At 41.6% G+C, this 18,884-nt stretch overlaps 1 protein-coding gene across 1 annotated transcript in view; it reads right to left on the bottom strand.

The window, feature by feature from the left end:
* The window catches only part of CDH20 (cadherin 20), a 38,388-nt gene that overhangs the window by 13,194 nt on the left and 6,310 nt on the right, over nucleotides 1-18,884 (bottom strand). Inside the window, exons 2-7 of the mRNA XM_008922448.2 lie at nucleotides 17,971-18,265; nucleotides 16,179-16,298; nucleotides 12,823-12,990; nucleotides 10,800-10,987; nucleotides 5,843-6,096; nucleotides 1,668-1,804 (exon numbers count right to left, since the gene is read on the bottom strand). Of these exons, the coding sequence (XP_008920696.2) occupies nucleotides 1,668-1,804; nucleotides 5,843-6,096; nucleotides 10,800-10,987; nucleotides 12,823-12,990; nucleotides 16,179-16,298; nucleotides 17,971-18,265 (1,162 nt within the window). The remainder of the gene's footprint in view (nucleotides 1-1,667; nucleotides 1,805-5,842; nucleotides 6,097-10,799; nucleotides 10,988-12,822; nucleotides 12,991-16,178; nucleotides 16,299-17,970; nucleotides 18,266-18,884) is intronic.

Below are 18,884 nucleotides of genomic sequence, written 5' to 3'. Positions count from 1 at the left end.
AGAAAAAGTGCAAAAATCCAGAAAATTCTTTAAAATTAGTATTCTCATCTTCTTTGTAGCCATACCACTTTGTGCATTTATCTCCAAATGTATCTCCCTTTATAGCAAGAAATGATATGATCATACAAACGATAGAGTTTTCTTAAATGTTCAGTGTACTGTGTTCCATAACATGTCACATTGTGTCATTGAGATAATACTCAAACTATATTGTTTCTCCCTAATTTGTAATTTAATCCTTCAGCTTCCTATATATCCATACATATATCTTGCTAAAACACCCATTATTGTGCCAGATAAATATCTGCATTTACACTCATAGTAATATTGATCTAACCTTTAACATTAGGAGCTTTATTCGGAAATGCACAACTATGACGTTTTTGAAACTATTCACTAAATGAAAATATTGTGCTGCACACATACAAAGCAAAACTGACAGGAGATTGATGGAGGATGAATCAAAGGAAAACATGCCTTCATATTGTTCTCACCCTCAAGTGCTGCTACAGGGGCAGCTTTTAGACTCATGTGTACAAGGAATAGTAATGGCCATTGGTGGCTGAAAATAAAAGTGGTGTCAAAATAGATGGAGGTGAGATCCTCTCACCAACCCCTCTCACTACTTAAAAGGGCACAGAAAGGCACTATGTTCTGGAACAGCCTGCAAATATGTGGCAGAGTCACCCCAACTCTTGTGAAATATTCCCTCTGCTTTCCAAGTTGGCTGACTGCATTTTGGGCAAGCTTCTTGAAAGTTTGTTGCTCTCAAACTGCCCCACCACCTCTGGCACAGCCTGGATGTGCAGGGAGCTCTATCAGATGCAATCAGCTATTGGCTGCAAGCTGCTAAAAAGCTGCTGCTCCTCAGTAGATGAACTGAGATCCTGAGCAAAAGCTACGTGAATGAAAGAGATTTCGGGTGATATTTCCTTATATATCCCAGGCTCCTTTATGAAGTTCACATCTGTGAGTATTTCAAACTCAGCTAAATTTTTCATACTGACTCCATGAAATGCTGAGCATCTCCTTGTTCTCATAGCCTTGAAAAATACCTGGCACAAATGAATCCTGGGCTGAGTTTTAGCACATTGTAAAACCCAAAAAGCATAATGAGTTCAGCATACTTGAAGATCCCAAAGCATTCTGGCCCAAATTATTTATGTAGTAAGCAGATGGCAATGTCATTTACTTGCTGCTGAACCAGAGCAGATTTCAACTACTGATCTAGCAGTGTGGCATCATTGCTGCCTACCAGTCCCTGCACCACTCAAGCCTTCCAGGTACGATTGGTAGCTCTAGCAGTTGTGCAGCCTTTGCAGTGTCTGCTTTAGCTGCCTAGCCCTTCTGAATTGATAAGACTCTGCCAGAAACACATCAGGAAGACTTTTAAATAAATCCCTGGAACACTAACGATTTGAAAAAGAAGGACTATGCATTTAATTGCCATCCTCTATGCCTCCCATCACTCTGTGAAAACGAGCATAAAAAATAAATAAAAAAAATAAATAAAATGCAGTATTCACTTGTTGATGTCAGAGGAGTAATTCAGTTAATACGGCTTCCCACTCAGTGCATAACAATATGTGAACTGCTGAATTCGGGTTTCTCAGCCTGCTTTGTCTATTGTATCTCTTTAATCTATGTACAGTCTGTATTATCCTTACTCAGCTCCATGGCCAGCACAGTGATGTTGTGCCAAGAAATGTCCTCCCGGTCAAGAGGTCTTGCAGTCATCAGTGCTCCTGATGTAATGTCGACATAAAAGAACCGCCCTGGATCACTGCTCCTGTCAATCGAGTATCTGTAAGAGCACATATTAAAAATATTATGCAATCCTTGTGAAAACCGTTTGTTACAGCCAAAAAAGCTGTCCAGCAAGGGGAATACCGTCATACACAGCAGATCCACACTCTTCCATAACTTAGTTATGTGCTCCTTTGACTTGTATAGTAAGATGCTGGAAAAACTAGGAGTTCATGTGGCTAATGGCATTTAATGGAGAGTACTATTTGAATGGTGATGGAAGACAACAAGATTTAGAGGAAGAAGCCCTAAAGCAAAGCACAGGAACTTCCGCTTTACAGAGAAAATCTGCCAGTGAGGAGTGTGATTTCTTTTTCTGAGCAAAATAATTATGCCCATTTCTTAAGCACGATTCAGACAGGATGAAAATGACTGCACATCAGCTCGTTCTCTGAGCACCTAGGCTGATGAGAAGGAACTGTTCCCTTCCTTGTACTTCTGTATTCTCTCCTCTTTCAAGGGAATAAACTCCACCTGCATCCTGGAGCATCCTACTGATTGAGCTGTGTTAGCACAAGGGGGATGATGAGTGGCTTTTTCATATTATCCAGTCAGAAAAACAGCTCCATCTGCGAGGTTGATTCATCATATTTACTAAACCTGCCTGCCCGATATTATGTCAGTTGAATACTGGGAACAAGCTTCTCGCACCGGTGAATGGGGGATTGTGGTGGTACCTGCAGGCCAGAAAACCTGGGCAGGGAGGCAGCTGATTGACAGATATCACTGCTGTACTCAGTCATAGGGATGGTTTTGCAGGGTGTGTAAAATGCTCAGTACCCTTCATATGCATCAACTTGCTCTTAACAGCAGTTTGTATGAGTTGTCTTCCTAGATAACTGTTAGCATGGTAAGGGATCCTTTGACAAAAGCCACGCATGTGCCTAGGTAATTGTCACAGTCTAAAATAGAGCCCAGACCTAGTGTCCTTTTTGTTGATTGTTTCATCAAAGTTGATGGGAATTGAAAGCTTTAATAGTAACAGATGATGAACAGGGATCATTCTTCTGAATTTTCTCCTTTCAGCATGAATGCTTTCACTGAAACAAGCATGCCAGCCTGATCTTTATATAGGTACTTACTATACAGGGACTTACTAAACTGGGATATAAAATACTACTGACATATGTTGTTGGCAAATTCTTTTACACTCTTTTTCAGAAAAATCAAAGAGGGAGGGATAGCTGGTTTGCATCCCTTTCCTTCCCAGTCCTTCCCATCTCTTCTTAAATAAAGAGATTTCTCAGGCATTTGATTTATTGTTGAAATAAGTACGAGTGTTCCTGTATTTTGCTATAATAATTATTCTTGTATGAGGCCTATAAAAAGAATTTCTCTGTGACAGTTTAAGGCCAACAAGTATCTGAAATTGAATAGGGCCTTGTGATTAGTGGTGTGGAATTAATCATCGGTGTCAAGAGGCACAGGTGGAGTCTTTTTCTGAATTCTCCACCTAGGTTCTCTTGTAATTAGTACCTGCTCCTGCACACTTGTTTCCCCTGTACTATTTAGATAATCTTCCTGAATCATTTAACAACAATCATGGAATATTTCCAGCTACCAGAATTTCACAATGTGGGAGCCAGGTACTGGTTGCTGAGAAAATGAGGATTTGAGAGTTCTCCTGTGTTTTAGTGAGCCCTTCTGAAATATGTCTTGACTTCTCAGGCCTTGAAAAAATGACCAGATCACAGTTTTAATTTCAGATGGAATTCAGCTTATGCAACAAAGTATGTATCTGGGATTATTGTTTTTCTTATCTTGCCTTGCCCTGTGCAAGGTGAAGGCAGAGCAAGACAAAAACATTGTATACTGTGTCTGACTGAGCTGGAGTTCATTTCCCCACAGTAGCCCTCGCAGTGCTGTGCTTTGCATTGGCAGCTAGAAGGGTGTTGATAACACACTGGTGTTTTAGCTACTGCTGAGCACAACACCAACAGTGTAACATTCCTTCCTCAGTTGAGGGCAAGATCCTGGGAGGGGACCCAAGCAGGCCAGCTGACCCAAACTGACCAGAATGATATTCCATACTATATGGCGTCAGATCAGATATAAAAGTTGAGGCAAGGAGCAGGAAGGCAGGCATTCATTGTCTCCGATGGCTACCTGCTGAGGAACCATCACGCGTGCTGAAGCCCTGCTGCTCAGGAGTGGCCGACCATCGCTGCTCATGGGAAGTAGAGAATAAACACTGCTATCTTTTGCTTTGCTTTTGCATGCACAAGCTTTTGCTTTGCTTCTGCTTTAATAAACTGCCTTATCCCAATCCATGAGTTGTTTTCCATCTTACTCTTTCCCCTGTCCAGCTGGGAAGGGGAGTGATAGAGTGGCTGGGTGGGCGCCTGGCATACAGACAAGGTCAACACATTGTCAGACTGATACTGCACAGAGTTGGCATGCATGGAGGAGACCACAGCAGAGGCAAGGAGAACTAATTCTTTATATCTGCATTTTAGATAGCACTAGAAATGGTATTCTTTTTTCCCTGTTTCCTTTACCTCATTTACATTTGTAAGTAAAAGATGTGGGGGAAAAAGGAGGGAAGGAATGAGGAAAGAAGAGGAAATGGAAAGGGAGGAACATGGGGAGAAAAGGGGAAGAAAGTTGTCAAGGAACAGACTTACAAAAGAGTCTGTGCATATTTACAACTTCTTTTTTTTTAATGTATCTTAGGTGATGCATTCTGTGCTTTGTAGAGTGTTGTTTCGAGTTTCATCAAGTCACTGGAAAGCTCTGAAGAAAACTAAGAAAAACCTCATTAAAAATAACAATGAACAATTCTACCCTCTGATAGTCCTCTGAATTATTCTTACACTATTTTTTGGCAGATTAGCACTAAGTTGTTTGCATTACAGTGTTTGGATAATGCTAGAGAGTAATCAGCCAAATAGGATGCGAGTGGAAAAAAGTTTAGGGTAATGAAATTGTGATGCAGACAGTATAATAGTTTTACTGAGGAATTTGAGACAATGTCATGAGAAGTATGATAACCTTATAATGTAGGCAGAAAGAATAGGTATATTAAGGTGGCAGGTTTGAAAAAAATAATTAGAACAGCAACATCGAAAGCAATATCATTAAGAAAAATAGGCTTTGTTTCTTCTCAGATCTCCTAGCTCACAGAATTGCTCATTTAGATTTCACTTTCTTAAAAAACTCCCAATATTCAATATTTGAACTTCCTCCTGTATTTCCCAGGACGGTTCCTGAACACAGACGTCTCAGAAGCTGGACTGATGCAAGGTTAGGCAAACAGCAGGTCAACACCCAAAACTTCTCTCAGATAAGAGAAGCAGCCAACGTGCTGGGATAATCAATGTGCAGTCACTAGGAGCTTCTGCAGGTAATGAAAACTAGTATGTGGGCTGGCCTCAGAGAAGAACAATCTGCTCTGATAAATGGGGCTGGCAGTGGCTGGCAGCCACTGTGGAAAAGAGTGCTGTGATCACACAAATCTGCTCCTTTGGTTACTTGCTGAGTTGCAGCAATGAAGCTCCCGTGGCTGTAAATACACCTTTACTTTTCTTAGGGGAATATCTAGCTCTGCAGCTTTCACCAGACACTAGATAATTTAGTAGTTGTGAATATTTATTAGCATGCATTCAATCTACTCCAAAAGTAGCTGTGTGTTTGAGCTGTTGATGAAGGCAAGCTTTGAAACAGAAGGGGAAGAAAGGACAAGTAAGTCGATTACCTTCCCACCAGTATGGCAGCAAGTTCTCAGAGATGCTGCCAGGTTTTGTGCCAGCAAATGCATGAGAGTCTGGGGTTTGCTTTTAATGTGTGCTATCAGGACATGCCTGATCAGCTCATTGCTAGGCTAGATGCTGACATTCTCCATACCACAGAAAAGGGTGAGCTCCTTCAATGCTTTGATAGTCCCCTCAGTGTGAGATCTGGTTTGACTAAATCCACTGACAAATGCTACTGGCTAAAAGGGGAGAGTCCCTCCTATGCTGTTTCAGCCCCATCACTGCCTCACCAACCAGACATACCAGGCAGTACTCACAGGGGAACACATAAAGAGAGGACAGACCTGATGGAGTTGTTGGTCACATCTGGGTCCTTGGCAGAAATCATCTGTATGGTGGTTCCAATATCCACATCCTCAGGCACTTCCACAAAGTACATGCTGGGCTCAAACACAGGAGGTTCATCCACATCCTCCACGCTGATGTGGACGGTGGTGGTGTCACGGAAGGGACCCAGGTTCAGGAACCGCATTTCCAGGTGGGGGTTGGCACCCTCTACTTTCAAGGTGTAGCTTTTCTTGCTTTCAAAACTTAAAGGCTGAGGAGAAAAATATATCTAGCATTAGGCACACTGAGCCATATGATTTAGGCCATATAGTTTTAATTTTCAGAAGTAAAATATGACTTGTAATATAAACTTATGCTGCTTTTAAAAAATAAATATCTTCTATGATTTTCAATCATGAGGGCAACAAAGATAAATATTTGCAGATGGACACAAAGTGTTGAATAGAAAGCGTAGTAATAGAAATGGCATTGTATACTTCTTTAATTTAATTTGACAGCTGAACTGAAAAAAATGAGAGAAATACTTGCAGGTCACTTAAAAATACATATTATTTCATTCTTGCTAAAATGAAAATAAAAGCAGCAACACCACCACTGCACTGTGATATACATAGCCTGTTTCATGCCACTGTGATGAAAATATAGGCAGAAACAGACAGTATGGGAGTTCCTGAAAACCAGGTAAAGATATGAAGAGTCTGTTCCTCAAAAATGGCTCCAGTGTCAGGAACAACATGTCCACAAATAAGGTGGAGGTCCCAATTAGCATACTCTTTTTTTCCCTGAAGAGACTGCAGTCTTGTCTCCAAAGAGCCTTGTCTGCCAAGTGATAAAGAGCTCCAGTGGGAGCAGGGAACAGCTGCTCTTGCAAGATCCTGTTCCAGTTTTTATCAGTAATTCATCCCTCCTGGAAGTTAGGTTTTTCACCTCCTTTCAGTAAGTATCCTAAACACAGGTTCACAGTCCAGGTATGATGAGTGCTAGGATTTGAATCTCCTCCTGGTCTAGAAAACAATTTAATTTCAAAGCATTATAAGGCATCCCTGTCGTCTTCCTGAAGGAGCTCTTCCACTTCGTATAAAATATTATATACTCAAGTATTATTTGAAACAAGGAGTTCCCTTTCCCTTTCCCTTTCCCTTTCCCTTTCCCTTTCCCTTTCCCCTTTCTAATGGATAAAGGGGGCCAGCTTCCTCTGTTAGTAGTTTCATGAATTAGATGTCCTATCTAGACAAAACGATGTATTTGCTGCACATGGATATAGAGTTAATTAATGCTGACACTGAATTGCTCAATAAATACATTTTTCATCTCTGTCCCCTCCTCTTTCCACAGATACCTGAAGAAAATAAGGTGTCTCCAAAACCTGCTCAGAACTAAATAGGGAATTCCACATTTAATGTGCAATTTACCAGTCTTGGTAAGAATAATTAAAAGAATTTGACAAACCAGAATGATGGTATGGATGGATCAGTCCAAAATACAAAAAATTTTTCACCAGATGAAGTACAGCTTATAGAGGACACAGTCACACTTCCCGAGTTGCAGTCAGAAGTTACAAGCAATTGCACTGTGGTTAAATGTTCACAACCCTTTACTTGTATAATCTGGGGAGTTTTGATTACAGAATCACAGAACCACAGAATATGCTGAGTTGGAAGGAATTAGCAAGGATCAAGTCCAATCCTTAGCCCTGCACACACCATGTGCCCAAGAGTATCATCCAAATGCTTCTTGAACTCTGCCAGGCTTGGTGCTACAACCACTTCCCTGGGGAGACTGTTCCAGTGCCCAACCACCCTCTGGGTGAAGAACCTTTTTCTAATATTCTACCTAAACTTGAACACCCCCTGAATTCAGTCATGTCTTCAGTACTTGTCTACTGCCACAACAACTTCCTTCTTGAGTTGTAGAAACATTGCAGGGACATACAAAAGCTCATGCTTTCAAAATTAGTACCAGTTCTAATGTTCTGCGTAGGAATGCCTGCCGCGGTCCGAAGGGGGGATGGGACCGTGGCACAGCACGGGTCCGGGACACAAGGGAGGGTGCAAGTAGAATCCTTTATTCATGCGTGCACGCGGTCTTTTATCAGCTCAGGAGGGGAAAGGGCCAGAACATAGGGCGGAGCATGAGACAGACAAGTGGGGCGATAAACCAGGATAGGGACACGGGCAAAAGGGGGAGGAGTGGGGGAAGCAGGGAGCAGACAAACTCATGGCAAGCCTGGGCATGCCCAGGCTGTGCACTGTGTAGTGTGATACAATGAAACCACATAATAACAGTAAAGTCCATATAATAACTGTAAGGTCCATATAATAAAATCCTGTCAGTTGCTGTATGTTTTTCTCCACACCTGGAACTGTTCCCATCACAAATGCCTGAGGTTCTTGAAATTATAAAACTGAAAATCATTCAACATTTAGTATGTGGGAGTGAGGAACGAAGACCGGAATGGGAGCTGGATTTTTGTTCTGGGGACATGACAATCCAGTCTTGCTGGAGATGCTGTACAGTGAGTGATACAGTATGAACTGCGCAATCTGTGGTAGCAGGTGCAAACAGATGATCTGAAACTTGCTCCTGCTGCCCTCAGTTCCACCTGGTACATCAGTGACTACTGTAGGCATAGCGCTTGTCAGCGAGGATTTGTTGAGATCCACAAACATAATACTCATTACTGCAGAGCCATTATGGTCTACCAGTTGCATATTTATGTGCTGTAAAAATAGCAGTAAGATAGATTCACAGGAACAAGTAAAACTTACTGTCCATCTGTCAAGGAATGTGCAATGCAAAGGTGCCTAAACATATACTAAGAAAGAGGACATAATATTTAAAGGATTCCCATGGGAAGAAAACTGCATGAGAAACATTGCATGTACACTAAAAAGGTAAGTTATAAAAAGGGCAGTTAAATCACAGACACACTTAATAGCTATAAAATTTGACTACATTATGAAAACACATAATCACCTAGAATAATTAAGTTAGAAAAATTAGAAAAATCAAACAAGTGTGCTAGACCATCACATTTTTGATGCTCCTGTTGGCCTTGGACTCCTTCATTGTTAAAGTTGGCTTTTCCTCCTGTTTGTCTCCTGTGCCAGTGCCTCAATATCACCGGCCCTCTCATCAGATTTATCTCTCACAGGTGCGTTTAAACCTCTTTCCAACACTTGTCCCATGGGGAAGTTCACCTTCTCCTGTGAACTGAGCATGCTGCAAAACACACCCAAGAGGAGAGGCAACCCATGGAAACTCCTTATCCTTGCCCTCCTTCCCCCAGTGCTGAGACACGCACTGAGAGGTTCACCATGAAGGAGGGATTAAGCAAGACCCGCTGTGAGAAACTAATTGATCAGGTGGCATCAGGGGAGGAGGGCAGGGGAGGGCTATCCTGAGTGCCTGGGTACTGGCTGGGTAACGCACCACTCTGCCTTCCATGGGCAATGCGAAAGGGAATGCAGGGAGAAGAGGGAGATAGGGTGAGCATCAGTCTTACAGGTAGGGAGCTTGGAACGAGCTGTAGCTCTTCAGGAGGTGCTCAACATTTTGTGGGATTAGTGGGCTAAGTAAAGTAGCCACGAGACCACAAGCAGTGGTCTTATCAGTAACTGTAAATTCTGGCTTTCTGACACCCATGATAGAAGTCTTAGTTATTTCATCTGGGAAATTTATCAAGAAAAATTAAACAGAAACTTTTGTTTTCTTTTAAATAAGAGTTCATTCTGGGTTTAGAAATTCTCTCTCTCTCTCTCCCCCCATTTTGACATCCTTTTCTGTCCACACCAGTTGAATTAATTTTTTTTCTTTCTTGAGTGGATTCAAAGGATGACTTTCCCAATATTTGGCTATTGATAATCACAACATTACATAAAGCTACAGGCATATATTGAATGTTACAAACATTTATGTACAGTAGGTGGATTGAGCAGTATGTACCTGATGTCATCTAGCAAAACTCTATTCATAATAACAAAAGTCAAGCTTGTTGACATATTTACTCCAAAGAAATTATTTGTTTTAATCAGTAAATGAGTGAATGATTACACTAGAGTTTGCATTCAACATTTATTTCATTCCAGAAAACAGGCTTAACTTTAGGGACTACTATGCATAAACAAGAGTTGGGGAAAGGTGACCATAAATACAAGCTTAAATGCTTTGCTCTAGGGCATAGAGGCTTGCAAGGTCAAATCTCTCCCATGTATTGTTGCATTTTAGTGCCCAATTTAATCCCAGGCTATTTAAATGGAAACTATACTTCCTTATTAGTACACTAGATATGCTTAGGCAGAAATATGGTTACAATTTCATAACCTAGAAACAGAGTTGAACTTCTAACATTTATGTAAGATTGTAGAATAAATATCCTATAGCAGGGAGCCTAAGCAAAAATACTCTATGCCTTCCTGCATAGCCTGCAGTACAGAGTACTAGCAGTTTCACAGCTGCCATTTTAGCGTCGGCTTCTTCTAGCCTAATTAGCATTTATGGATCTTCAAGCAGCAATTAAAAAAAACAACACTGCCTGGGTTTTATTGGTTTATAAATAATTCTAAGGCATGCTTTATTGTTGTTTGTGGAACACCAGAGTGAAAAATACGTACAGTTCAAATGCAAATATTGATCTAATTTCTTGCATTGTAGGATAATTAAGCTACAGAGAATATTTAAATAGATAAATAGTGAATTAGAACATTCCTTCAGAGGGAAAAGACATTTTTATGCTAATGTGCTGTCCCCACTTTATAAAAGTGGCTCCTAGGAACGCAGTCTGCTTTCATATTTTAGCAATAAATGTTAAAGAAATTATGGTTTATAGCAGGAAAGGGGTTACTGTCATGTAATGGGAACCAAGTTCCTGAAGACATAAGGGGATATTCCATGCATAAAATGTAAGCAGGACTGTTAGCCATATGAATTACTATAAAAAGGAAACTTTTCTACCTTTCTCACAGTTATGATGCCAACTTGGTAATTAGGATCAGTGTTAATGTCGAAGACATCCAGGCCATCTCCATCCACAAGGCTGTATTTCATCTCTGCATTTATGCCTTCATCCAGGTCTTTAGCAACCACACGGCCCACAGTGGAGCTGACAGGAGCGGACTCCAGCACACTCATCTGATAATGCTCTGGCACAAGCAGCAGAGAGGGAGAGAGGAGAAAAAAACAGGCTGTGAGAGGGAACCAAAATCTTCACAGCGATGCAAAGATTGGATCAGGGCAGCCCACAACACTGCATGGCCTGCAGGGAGTCTCTAGTACCTTACCCAAAGCTGCAACAGCAGTGTGATTGCCTTTCAAGAGCTGAATTTCCCGGGAAAGTTTTATTTATGTGTTTGTTATATCAACAGGTTTGTTAAATGGGTTCTTTTCAAAACTGCAAAACACATGAAAATAGGAACTTCAACTAGAAAAATAGGGCAATTAACACCAGTGCTGTTGCAGCCATGATAGAAAGCAGGATATGAAACCAATTTAATAGGACAGGTATCTTTTATTAGATCAGCTTGTACAGCAGGAATAAACACAAGTTTTGAACAGCATAAATCCTTTCTGAAGTCCCTACAAACTTCTTTTGAGATTGAACAAAGCTCAGGAGCTTGCCTGTGTCTTCCAAATTTACCAGTTACTCTATTAAAATATATTGCCTCTCCCTACAAATACTGTCTTGAGCGCATTTGCTGCCTTGCTAATTTGCTTAGCAGCAAGCCTGGGGAAAGCATGATTTGCTATTTTAAAAGTGTATTTTGAAAAAAAAGTTGTATCTAAAATACTCTTCTGCCATCAGACTTTTTTTTCAAACCTTCCTTGATGTACTCTCTCTGCTGACTCCACCAACTATTGAGCTTTACAAGGCAGATTAACACAAAGAATGGGGTTGGATCTCTTCTCATTTTTCTTAATCAAGAGTTTGATATCAACTACAATTCATGCCACTTTCAAAACACAGTTGACAATGGTATACTCAACAAGTTGCTCTGACAGAAGAAAAAATGTGGAAGTTGAGACTTCTTGCTGATCTTAGTGGAATGCTTTGATTTATCAGTGCAACATACAGAAACAGATGGTGAAGGAGAACAAAAACAAAAAATAACTGCAGGAGTTTTCATTTCTCAGCAAGATGAAAAAAATGGCAAACCCAAAAGGCTTGAGATTGATTAACACCACTAAAAGAATCAACTTCAAAAAACCACAAATTATATCCCTTGAAAGATTTAGTTCAATCAAAACTGAAAAGTTTCTTTCAAATTTTTAACAATAATATAGAATTATGTAAATAAATGTGATAAAATCTTAAAAACAAAGAGCAAAATATTGCAAATCTTGTTTTGAAATTCCCTTTTGTAAATACAAAGTAGTGTTTCTGATAAGAGGGGAGTTGCCTATTTTTGCATTCCATTAACTGTGGTTGTTACATATCTTAAGGTTTAATTGTATACTGCCAAGTTTTAGATGAACCTTTCCTGAAGAGCAGCCTGTATGACAACCCACTCCACACTGGCAACACAGCTACAAGATGCTCCCCTGCTGTGGCCTGGCTGGAGTGTTGAATGAATTATCTTTCAACTTTCAGCACTGCCATATGTCCCTGATTTGACAGACATCCTTCTGGAGATAGGATGACAAGACAATCAGGGCAGCAATTAGTAGCCAAAGGCAATGGCCATTATCAGTCTGAACACAAAAGTCCTCTTTCCTGCCTTTTTCTGTAAACCAATTCCCCACCCTTTAAAAAAAAAGTGTTGTTTTTGATAATCTTGGAGGTCAGAAACCTTTTCTGAAAGACAAGGTGGTGAATGATTCACTTTGACATTTTTCTGAAGGAGAGTTTTGTATTGATCTGAAATTCCACCCATCTCTAATTGTCACTATCCTGAGTTTGAAAATGGCTGTCACAAGAGCAAACAGCAGACATATAAGTCATCTACTGGTTTTTGCCCGTTCTGGCACAGTGGATACTCACTCTGTGGAAATCTGGGTGGATTATCATTGACATCAGAGAGGGTGATGTTGACTGTGGTTGTTCCAGCTAATCCTCCCAGCTGTCCACCCATATCCTTGGCCTGGATAATCACTTCATAATATTCTTTTGCTTCTCGGTCCATGTTCATTAGAGCTGTTCTAATTAAGCCTGAGATTTGAGGTAGAAAGGGGTTTGGGAAACAAAAGAAAATGGCAGTTAAAGAGTACACAAAGAATGTGGAGGGCCCTTGCTCCTGCATCGCAGTCCCTGTGTCAAGAATGAGACCAGGCTCTGCATTCAGTTCCAGCTTTTCTGGCAGAGTAAAACTCACCCAAGTGGAATCTAGGTTAACAGAAGGTGTGAATTTTAAAGAAGCCCAGTTAAAACGCATCAGCTCTGGGGCAGGCTGTCTGTTCAAAATTTAAATGTTGCCTTCCCAGGAAAAGCTTTTGGTAATACTGTGCTACGTCAAATTAAGGCTCTGTTCGGGCTCACTATCTCCCCATAAAAGCAGGAAGTGATACGCTCAGTTCAAAGACACATCAAGACGAGTTTTCCAGAGTGTCCCTGGACACGCGGTCCTGGAAGCCACCTGACATGAGCCCGCGGGCTTTGCTTGTGTCTGTCGGGACCCAGGCTGGGGCTACGAGAGCAGAACGTGGGGAGACGGCGCTGCCTCGGGCCGGCTGTGCCCGCTCCGAAGGGGTCACCCTGCTACCGCCACACCGCAGAGCGTCCCTTTCCTTCGGGGTAACACTACTGCAAGAGGACATGAGGTGGCAGCAACACTTCTCTTACGAAGGCTGCGAGGAGCCGGCCCGGGCAGCGCTGCCGGTGCCGCGGGACTGCCGCGCTCCCGGGCGCTCCTGCCGCTCCCCATATAGCTGCTCGTCTCAGCGCTGTCCGCCCTCCGGTCCTCCCAGCTCCACCCATCCCTCACGCCTCCAGCACCTCCGGCGTGACTGCCCCACAGTCCCCAGGCAGGGGAGATGCAGTGGCCGCTGGTGCAGCCCGGGGATGAGCTGCCAGGGGACACTCCCCAGGGCACCAAAGGCCCTTGCTTGCTACATTTGGGATGCCCTCCTGGGTGGGGGAAAATATGTGGCAACCACAGGCACCATGCCAGTCACACGGCTCAACACGCAGAACTTGCACATCAGGACACTATTAACTTGAGTGATCTGCATTTAGTCTTTATTTTTAGCAGAAAGACAACGTATGGGTTTAATAAAAAAGCAATAAAAAGATATTGCGTTGGCAATTATCACTGTGTGCAGAAGGGAAGAAATAGTGACCAGTACTGAACAACTTGCAGTGCGCTATTTTAATCTTGCTGCATGGAGTCCGTCAGAGTCCCATCCTGCAAAGCTCATTGATTCCTGTGAAGTGCTGTAGCTCCTCAAATCCCATGGATATAAATAGGATATGAAAATGCTTAGCATTTTGGGAAGTATTTTCTCCATATATGAACACTTTGCAGGGAATTTCCACTCTTGCCTTGTCATTAATACAGAACAGGCTTGACCTAAAAAAAGGCATCAGGGCCTCAAACTCAGGCTCTGCCATGCCTGTCTTTGGGGCCTCTGGTCCCTAGAGAAGGGCCAGTCCAGGACACCAGGACTCAAGCCAGATCAGGGACCCAGAGGAGCAGCACTGCAGAGGAGGGAACATCTGACGCTGCTGCACACAACCAGTCAGCAAAGAAATGCTAAGAATGATGGTGAACATTAAAACATTCCTTAGGGCTTTGAGAAAGGCTATAGGAAAGTTTCAGACCCTTGGATCTTCCAAAATAAATGTGCTGGCACCATTTCTTTCACTAAACTGAGTGAGGTTTGTGCTCCTAAAACAAGTAGTAAAGAGCAGAAGTGTTGTCCTTTCTTTTCTATAACAGCCAGATGATTTCTTGGGAAGTGGGAGACTCAGGGGCCTTTGCCTATCTGCCCGAAGGGATTTAAATCTACTTTATCTTCTAAGGGAATATGTTTGTGGTCAGGCTGTAAAAGTATTCTGGAAAAAGGTAGGAGGAGGCTCTCAGCTTTCCTTTGAAGCTGTGCTTTCACATAGACATTTGTTCAGCACCTGTGAGGCCAGAATACAAACAGGAGCATACTTCTGGAACCAAGAAGTTGTGTTAGGAGGTAAACATTTGGGGTAAGGACCCCAAATGCTTCTAGAAGAGGAGTATACTGAAATGAATTGTCCACTACTGGGTGTTTTAATTATTATCTATCAATGTAAAGGAGCTGTTGATGGTTTATGCTCTAGCTCTGTTTTAGAAGAATGTCAGAGCTGCAATTGTATTTTGTGGGTTACTAAATTCCTCAGATGGTTTTGCACAGGCCAGGCCAATTAGAGCCCTGTGCTTGTGATGGGGAAATGATTTCTGGCTCAGAACAGTGATTAGCCTAAATGGGATTCCTGTTGCCCACTGAGGCAGCTAAAGGCTCAGCCATCTCTGATCCTGTCCAGAGATGCAGGTCTAAGTGATTGGAAACTAGTAAGTGGAGAAAGAGACATTTTCTGGCTTAAATACCAATAATGTACATGATTTTGGACTTAAGGGCCTATCTTCTAAGTTGCACTCTGTGGTTGATAACCTGCTTACAAAAGCAACATTGCTGGTATATTTATATTGTAAATATAAATAAAGCTGAGGAAATAGCATATCACATACAAGTTTGTCTTTGGCTAGAGCATCTACTCTGTAAACTGCTAACTTTCAGAAGTAGATTATGCAGTGTTTTTCTATGTTGTTCCCTAGGGCTCAGCAGCAACTATCATCTCATGAGTTTCTGACCTTAGCACTACAGATGCCCTTTAGAAACTGTCAAAATCTGTCAGATTCCTCTTTTGAATATAAACCTTGGACATATACAGAAAAGAGAGAGAGAAAGCAAGCAAAACAGAGATTGTCCTACAGATAAATTTAAGGTTATTAACAAGAACACCCTTAAGTAAAACTACTCTTAAGAACATCATCCTTTAGCTTGCACTTTCCAGTCCTGGTTGGCTCATAGATTTTTTTCCACTAAGCCTTGTTATCAACTAGATCTGTTGAAGACATTTCACAATGATAGAAGGTAGCAAGAGTATTTACAGTACCAAACCCACTCAGATCCCCAGCTGCAGAATATGGTCATTCAGAGGAATATATCACTGCAAAAAGCACATTCTTCTTCAGGAACTCACTACCATAGCCTTGCTTTAGCCCTCACACAGTGCCGCTCTATCTTGGCTCTAAGCCATAGAAATTTATTTCTCTGTCCACAGTCATGATGCGCTGTCCTTGCTTTCTGCTTGCAACTTTTTCTTTTGGTTTTCACACTGACTCATTCCCTGATGGAATAACATACCTGTCCGAGAGTCCACAGAGAAATATGGCTGTCCTTGGAGAATACTGTATACTACTCTTGCGCTGTTCCCATAGGTTGGGTCATCAGCATCTGTCGCTGTCACCTGGATAACAGAGGTGCCTGACAAAAAAACCATCAAGATAAGACCTTGTGGGAAAAAGAGTACACAGGTCAAAGTAAATTGAAATGCCTAACAGGAGCTATCCCACACTGAATTTCTTCATTTGATGCTCATAGTCCTTGTACTTATTGCTCATACTTGTACCTCGTTAGCACTAAAGAAATTAATTGGCTTTAATTCATCATGTGTCTATAAGAAGATATAAAAGAGCAAGTACTCTATGGACCACAGTTACAGAATTGCTGATCTAACAGTACTTTGTTATGGTTTGCAGAGAGATGGTAGTTATATACTGCTTGCTTCTTTGCCCCTTTTCTTGATTTTAAATGTTATTTAAAGGCAGCTCAAATAAGTTTCATCTCTATGCTGACATAAATCACAAACTGTTGTCGCAGGCCCCTAGATGCTGTATATTGACTAAGAGATGGAAATTGTACACAAATGGTGAGCATGAAGGGAGGTATCTCTCAGATAATCTTGCTGTGGGATTGCGGTTTACATTGCATGACCCAGAGATTATACACTGCTGAAGTGCTTTTTGGAACCCACACAGAGGCATGTATTTTTCTTTCTTCAATTGGTTTTCAAGGTCTGCTTCCTCTGAAGCTAGTAATGGCTTGCAGGTGATGTAATTTATCAAGAACAAGGAGAAGGTGAAGCACGACTGAAATATATGTGAGTTTTGACTCCTTAAAATGTCAGACAATGCCTTCATGAATGTATCTAGCCTTCTACATAATGTTTTGTGTTAGAAACAAATCAAGTATTACTAGATAAGGACTAGAAAATAAACCTGAATTCAAGTCAGCCATTACCATTAAGAAACATTATTTCTGACTGTAGCTATTGTATTTGATGCTTCTTTCTACCTTTATGTCAACATAATATTGAAGAATGAGAAGTTGAAGCATATCTGTAACTTCAGGACATGAGATTTATATGTTATTATCTCTGCAGTTATGTCACAGAGCCAAAAAGCAATAACCAAAAGCCAAAAAGCAACTCAAGAAAAAGAAAAAATCCAGAAAAACAGAGTTTTGTGTGATTATTTGATTTCTTATATGGAAATGGTTTCTCCTAATTTGTGTAGATAGGAAGGCTGCTGTTTGCCTTGTGATAACAGGACTGTCTTCAATATGACCTCATTCTCTAAAAGTGGAGGGCAAATAGTACTAGAATCTCAGGATTCAGTGAACTTTGTTTAGTGCAGGGTTACATGGATTAGAAGGAGGTGAGGATTGTTTTCATATCCTCATGTTTTCAAGGGCTCCTGGACAGTATTTGAGCTCTCAGTATGAACTAGAACAGCTTGCTAAAATGATGTTATTTTCTGGATGGTAATGGCTGTCTACTGGTCATTTCTATTGCTGCCATCTGATGGCAGGGGAGAAGGGGTATTATTTTACTGTGAGTTATCTGAGCATAGCACGTTTGATCTTTTTTCAGCTCTTGGGCTTCCTTTGGCATGTTTTCTTTGGGAGGGCCCCAGCTGGTGCTGTTGTAAAGCCTGCTCTCCCTCTTCTACAACAGCCAGGCAACCCAGGGTAAGCTCTTCTGTCCTACAGCTCCTACACAAGCAAAAGCTGAGTTCTAGGAGTCAGGGAATTTGTGTTTTGGTGACCATCTCCAATTTGCTTATAAGGGAAAGAGACTCCACAAAGTCTGCCTTACCCACAGGTGACATTTCTGGAACAGAGGCTACATAAGGTCCATCCAGGAACTTGGGTTCATTGTCATTGATGTCTTGTATTTTGATGATAAACTCTGACTCCGGTTCCATTGGCCTTCCTGTTCGCCTGTCCAGAGCCTGTGCTCTGAGGGTGTACTGTGACCTTTCTTCCCGGTCCAGTCGCTGAATGGCATGAATATCCCCTGTTGTATCATCAATTGTAAACACAATGCCAGCTCCCTCTCCTGAGAGGATGTATTTGATCGAACCATCTCCCCTGTCCATGTCAGAGTGGAGCTGCAGAAAGGAACAGGATTCAATTAGACCATGAGCTGGGTAAGCAGCTGCTGAGAAACACTAAGCACATGATCATCCTGAGCATGTTGGTCTCACTGTTGGGACTCACAAGCTGGTTTTAATGAACATGCTTTGCTGAAAGAGACAAATACTCAGTAAAGTTTGTATCACAGAGTCGCAATTAAAACCCCTCTCTCGTCTTCCTATTTCTGCACCCACACCTGTGCCAGAAGAAAAGTCAGAGGCACCCAAACAGGAATAGTCTCTGTGTCTGTTTGGAATCTCATTCAACACAATAATTGTCTTTTGCCTGGTTGCAATGGTCACTGAGTAGGCTTGGGATAAAGCGAGGTCAGCAAAGCCACAGACTGGGCTTGCTCACATGGCTTAACAGGAATCAGATATTATAGGGGTAGCATAATATAGGGGCAAATAAGGCAAATCTGTTTGGGATCAAGTGGAAAGCAAGATGGGAGAGCTACTCAGTAACTGTTATGATTCAGAAATATTTTAATTTTATTTTCATGTAAATTTTAGCAGTAAAATTACATCTTCAGGAAAGAATCACTGTGAAACAGTAGGTAAGGTAAGCAGCAAGAAACATTTGATTGTGTCCATT

Source organism: Manacus vitellinus, unplaced genomic scaffold, assembly GCF_001715985.3.
Source record: "Manacus vitellinus isolate BGI_N305 unplaced genomic scaffold, ASM171598v3 scaffold_33_pilon, whole genome shotgun sequence".
Taxonomy (NCBI): domain Eukaryota; kingdom Metazoa; phylum Chordata; class Aves; order Passeriformes; family Pipridae; genus Manacus; species Manacus vitellinus.
The sequence above is the reverse complement of the archived record's forward strand: the minus strand, read 5'-3'. Positions and strand labels throughout refer to the sequence as shown.